Here is a 5,470-nt window from a genome sequence, read left to right as displayed (position 1 = left end):
GAACACTGGAGTGGGTTGCCATTTCCTTCTCCAATGCATGAAAGTGAAAAGTGAAAGTGAAGTCCCTCAGTTGTGTCTGACTCTTAGCCACCCCATGGACTATAGACCACCAGGCTCCTCCATTCATGGGATTTTCCAAGCAAGGGTACTGGAGTGGGGTGCCATTGCCTTCCCCAATTGACTATATAGAAAATGGCAATAAGATATACTCTGGACACTTGGTCTGGACATGAATAATATATATTTTAATATTTTTCTTCTGGAATCAGAGAATCAAATTCAGCAAATATATTTTTAAAAGTCTGCCCCAGTTCTTTCCTCTAAATGGTTTCCTCAAATTATAAATTATAGGTCAACTGTTACTCATATTTTTCAAAATCTTTCGAATAGTGTTACACCTGCAAAAATCACAATTTTATTTTTGTTAATCAGATAAAAATGGCAAAAAAGGATTAAAACTTTTGGGGATACTAAAACTGAAGGTTAGGTTAGTAAGACTCATAAACTATCCCTTGACCATAATGACCTAACTTAGCCGTTTAACAAAGTCTAACTTAAAGCTTTTTTTTTTTTAATCTTGAAAAAGTGTACTTTATCAACAGTACACCACAGAAAACATAAATACTGTGGCATAAACCCTATACACATTTCTATAAAAAGATTTATGATTCAATCACTATGGAGAACAGTGTGGAGATTCCTTGAAAAACTGGAAATAGAACTGTCTTACGGCCCAGCAATCCCACTGCTGGGCATACACACCGAGGAAACCAGAATTGAAAGAGACACGTGTACCCCAATGTTCATCGCAGCACTGTTTATAATAGCCAGGACATGGAAGCAACCTAGATGTCTATCAGCAAATGAATGGGTAAGAAAGCTGTGGTACATATACACAATGGAGTATTACTCAGCCATTAAAAAGAATACATTTGAATCAGTTCTAATGAGGTGGATGAAACTGGAGCCTATTATACAGAGTGAAGTAAGCCAGAAAGAAAAGCACCAATACAGTATACTAATGCATATGTATGGAATCTAGAAAGATGGTAACAATAACCCTGTATGTGAGAGAGCAAAAGAGACATAGATCACAGATGTATAGAACAGTCTTATGGACTCTGTGGGAGAGGGAGAGGGTGGGATGATTTGGGAGAATGGCATTGAAACATGTTTAATATCATATAAGAAATGAATCGCCAGTCCAGGTTCGATGCAGGATACAGGATGCTTGGGGCTAGTGCACTGGGATGACCAAAAGGAATGATACAGGGAGGGAGGTGGGAGGGGGGATCAGGATGGGGAACATGTGTACACCTGTGGCGGATTCATGTTGATGTATGGCAAAACCAATGCAATATTGTAAAGTAATTAGCCTCCAATTAAAATAAATAAATTTAAATTTAACAAAAAGGGAAAAAAAGATTTATGATTCAAAACATTCATAAAGGTTTAATGAAGAAATATCTAGATATGAACCATATTGCTGTCATGTTAAATTCAGCTGCTGTTTTCACTGTGATCTATATTATCTGTATTTTTACCACCAGAACTTCTTTAAACATTATAAAATGTTTTACATTTTATACATTTCTTATATATGTTTTACATATATAAGAACATTTTTATTATTGGTATTCAATTTTTTATCATAATTTGCTTTTATGATCTGTGTATTTTGGTACTAAAGCACATGTATATAAAAATATAACTATTGAAAAACATTGTTTCTCTGAAAACAAGATTTCCTTTTAAAAAAATTATAAGAATATATAAGGTTTAAGTATAGTCATAAATACTGTATTGTATATTTAAACATTTGTTAGGTGGATATGTTGTAGCCATGCATTCTGGGAAACAAACTCACTCAGAAGGACAATGCAGATAGTGGAATGCAGTTTATTACACTGGTAGGCCCAAGGCAGAGTCTTCTCTTAGCTAAGGACCCCAACCAGTTTTTGTGAAAACCTTATATACCCTAAGCATATGTGTCCAAACCCACCTCCCCAAAATTCCCTGAAACTAGGCTGAACAAAGGAAAAAGAAAGATAAATCAAAGTTAGCCCATGATTCACAGCCTTAAGCCTAGGTGGTTAACAGTGGACAATTATTAATAGTCTTGTAGTCATACCCCAATAAGCAGAATAGAATGTATGATTCTATTTGGTTACACAAATAATTAGGGTATTCTTTTAGGAGATGGAGAGCCCTGGGGCTCTTCCTTATGGGGGCCTGGTTTTCCAGTTGATATGTCGTTTCCATAGATATTGGGCATATAGCTCAAAGTCCACAGTCTGGCCCAAGATGGAGTCCTGCTTTCAAGATGGAGCCTGTTCTATTTCCCCCTTTAGATATATCTCATATTAAGTGTTCTTTAACTTAGCCAACTTATGGAAACAAACACTATGGACACTGAAAGATGAATGGATGTGTTGTTGGGGAAATTAAATAGATAGTCTTGTTTAGGCTTCAGAGACAAAGCAGAACAGGCCTCTGACCTTTCTTCTAACCTGCCTGGACACTGTCCTGACTAGGAATGACTGGGAGTGACTGCCTGCTGTGAGTGCAAGACTTGCAGCACCTTAGATAAAATGGGGGAGGAATCTTGAGATTGTTGAGCCCCTGGAGAGGGCCTGGCAAACCAAGCCTAGGCTTAGCAGCGTTCTAAGTTTTACATGACAAAACTACCAGCTTTAAAGTGAAACCAGGCTTGCAATTTGGTCACAGATTGATGATGATATCAGCTTGGATCCTGGCATTATAAGCCGGAACCCCAAATGGCAATCTCTGAAGCATCACCCATGTAGCAGACACACTGCCTGTGACCTTTTCCCAATTGGGACTCCAGATGTGCTGCGACACAGGACTTCCCAGCGCTGTTTAAGTCTGGGTGTTAGTCAGAACCCAATGTGGTGTGGTGATGTATGCTCTGCTCTATTTCTCATTCTTTTAATGTTAGTGTGTTGAAAGTAAGCTAGATAATTCTCTAATAAATATTTGTATTATTTATTTGTATATAATGAGTGGCTCATTTTGTTAACAAATAGTTTGAACCTGAGATGAAAGTGAAAACTTTCACCAAAACAATGTGTGAATTTAATAATTTTTTAAACTATTTTTAAACTATGCATGAGAATTTGTGAATGCAATCGTTTTTTAAATAAACAAGCTAAGGTTAGAACACCTAAAAAATATGAACAAATGCTTTTCCATAAGTGTTGAATTCCCTCTTTGTTTTGTGTTCTGAAAACAGAGTTGTTCATTTACCAGTCTCCCACCAAACCCTAATTGATAGCATGTAACAGCGTTCATAAATGTAAAAATGTAGCCAATACTTTGTCTTCATATGGACACTTGCATGGCCTAGGAGTTCTATTCTGAGACTGACCACCTCCAACCACTGGTCTCAGATTTGCATGTTTTTGATTTCTTCACCCTCTTCTAATGTTTACTATATAAAGTCCTCAGAGATAGGTAAATGTTATTATCTTTCAATAGCCATAATTAATATATTATCCCAACTGTGCTTTATTAAAACAACCTACCCGGTACAATACATGCCCCACCGCTTAAAACTATATAGCTAGAAAAATAATTTACTTCTTTAGTTTCTTCATTTGTAAAGTGGATTATTAGACTATTGTTGTCTCTGATTTATTTCCTAAATCAAATAAACTAAATCATGTCAAATTAAAGATGCCAATTATGTTTTTCCCATCATTAATTTTTAATTTTTCTTAAGGGTGCATTATTATCATCAAATAAGTAAAAATATAATATTCCTTTCTTGTTCATATTTTGGCTTTGTTGTTTCATTCCAGATTGGAGACAATGAGATATGAATGTGGCAAATCAAACAAGAGTGACAGAGTTTATTTTTCTGGGATTTTCTGGTGTTCTCTATCTAAGGCTTGCATTATTTGTGATGTTTCTTACTGTATATCTGCTCTCTCTCATGGGAAACACCCTCATCATCTTCATTGTTCTCACGGATTCCAGACTCCAAACACCCATGTATATTTTCTTAGGAAATTTGTCATTTCTGGAGATCTGGTACACAACAGCCACAGTGCCTAAATTGCTGGCCACTTGTCTCTCACAGGTTGTTACCATTTCCGTTTCTGGTTGTATAACCCAGTACTACTTTTTTTTCTCTATGGGGGCTACAGAGTGCATCCTGTTGGCTGTGATGGCCTATGATCGCTATGTGGCCATATGCAACCCTCTAAGATACTCATTCCTCATAAATCTTCAGGTATGCCTATGGTTTTCAGCTGGATCTTGGATTGGGGGCTTCATTGCCCCTGTTCTACCTACTGTACTTGTCTCTTATTTACATTTTTGTGGCTCTCAAAAGATCAATCATTTCTTCTGTGACTCAGAACCAATTTTTCAACTCTCCTGCTCAGATACATTCATGGTGGAGGCCTTGGGTTACACATGTACCTCTGTTGTGATTCTAAGTTCTTTTCTTCTCACTATGTCTTCCTATGGACACATTGTGGTCACAATTATCAAGCTATCTTCTCGAGAGGCTCAGAAGAAAACCTTCTCCACCTGCGCCTCCCACCTCACTGTGGTCACCATCTATTATGGCACCATTATTTTTGCCTATGTTCGCCCTCCAGCCAAGCACAACTTTACCATGGGTAAAGTAGTCTCAGTGTTCTACTGTGTGGTCACCCCACTTTTAAATCCTCTTGTATACACCCTAAGAAACAAAGATGTGAAGAAAGCCTTCAGAAAAGTTCTAGAAAGAAAGAGATTGTTCTTGGCCAGACATATCCAGGAGATTTGAGAGATTAATTAATATGAAAAAGCTAGAATGGATTACCACATTACATATGCAAATGGTAAATATTGAAAATTATATTATAAAATTGATGCTACCTAATATGGATATTTTTGCAATTCACATTTTGGTTTGAATTCAACTGAAATAGATATTTGGTAATTAGTGTTTAAGAATACTTCGTTGCAAAGCTATAGTGATAAGGAGATAAATACATGAAGTTCCTACTCACAAGCACTTACAGTGGGAAAATTAGCTGGCTAGTTCTAAGCAATTGTTCAGCCAACTTTATAAAAATCTACACTTTAATAGTAACTATTAATACAAGCCAAAAATTGTTTCTAAGGCAGTGTTACTCCATGTGGTTGATTGTCTATCATAAATATATCATTTTGTACTTTAAAATAGTTTGATCAATAAACATTTCTTAAATAAATATAGTGAGCCAGACACTATTCTTAAGTATGAATGTTTATTTATGTATGGATATAAACACATATGAAGAATTTCTTTAGAAATATATCAGGAAAATATTAGATAATTTAAATTTTTAGATCAGATCAGATCAGTTGCTCAGTCGTGTCCGACTCTTTGCGACCCCATGATTTGCAGCATGCCAGGCCTCCTGTCCATCACCAACTCCTGGAGTTCACTCAGACTCACGTCCATTGAGTCAGT

General features: G+C 36.4%; 1 protein-coding gene across 1 annotated transcript; it reads left to right on the top strand.

Moving 5' to 3' along the window:
• The first annotated feature begins 3,838 nt into the window (after positions 1-3,838).
• Positions 3,839-4,798, top strand: LOC147369187 (olfactory receptor 6F1-like). The gene has a single exon (XM_086413480.1). It carries the CDS (start codon positions 3,839-3,841, stop codon positions 4,796-4,798), a length of 960 nt encoding a protein of 319 aa, XP_086269606.1.
• Positions 4,799-5,470: the final 672 nt, after the last annotated feature.

The sequence above is a fragment of the Bos grunniens genome, chromosome 7 (genome assembly GCF_055505025.1).
Source record: "Bos grunniens cultivar Pamir isolate PY7600 chromosome 7, Bosgru_T2T1.0, whole genome shotgun sequence".
In the NCBI taxonomy this organism is placed as follows: Eukaryota; Metazoa; Chordata; class Mammalia; order Artiodactyla; family Bovidae; genus Bos; species Bos grunniens.
The sequence above is the reverse complement of the archived record's forward strand: the minus strand, read 5'-3'. Positions and strand labels throughout refer to the sequence as shown.

Excerpts from the sequence above, each read along its gene's own strand:
- LOC147369187 (XM_086413480.1), top strand. The coding sequence starts at position 3,839 with ATGAATGTGGCAAATCAAACAAGAGTGACAGAGTTTATTTTTCTGGGA.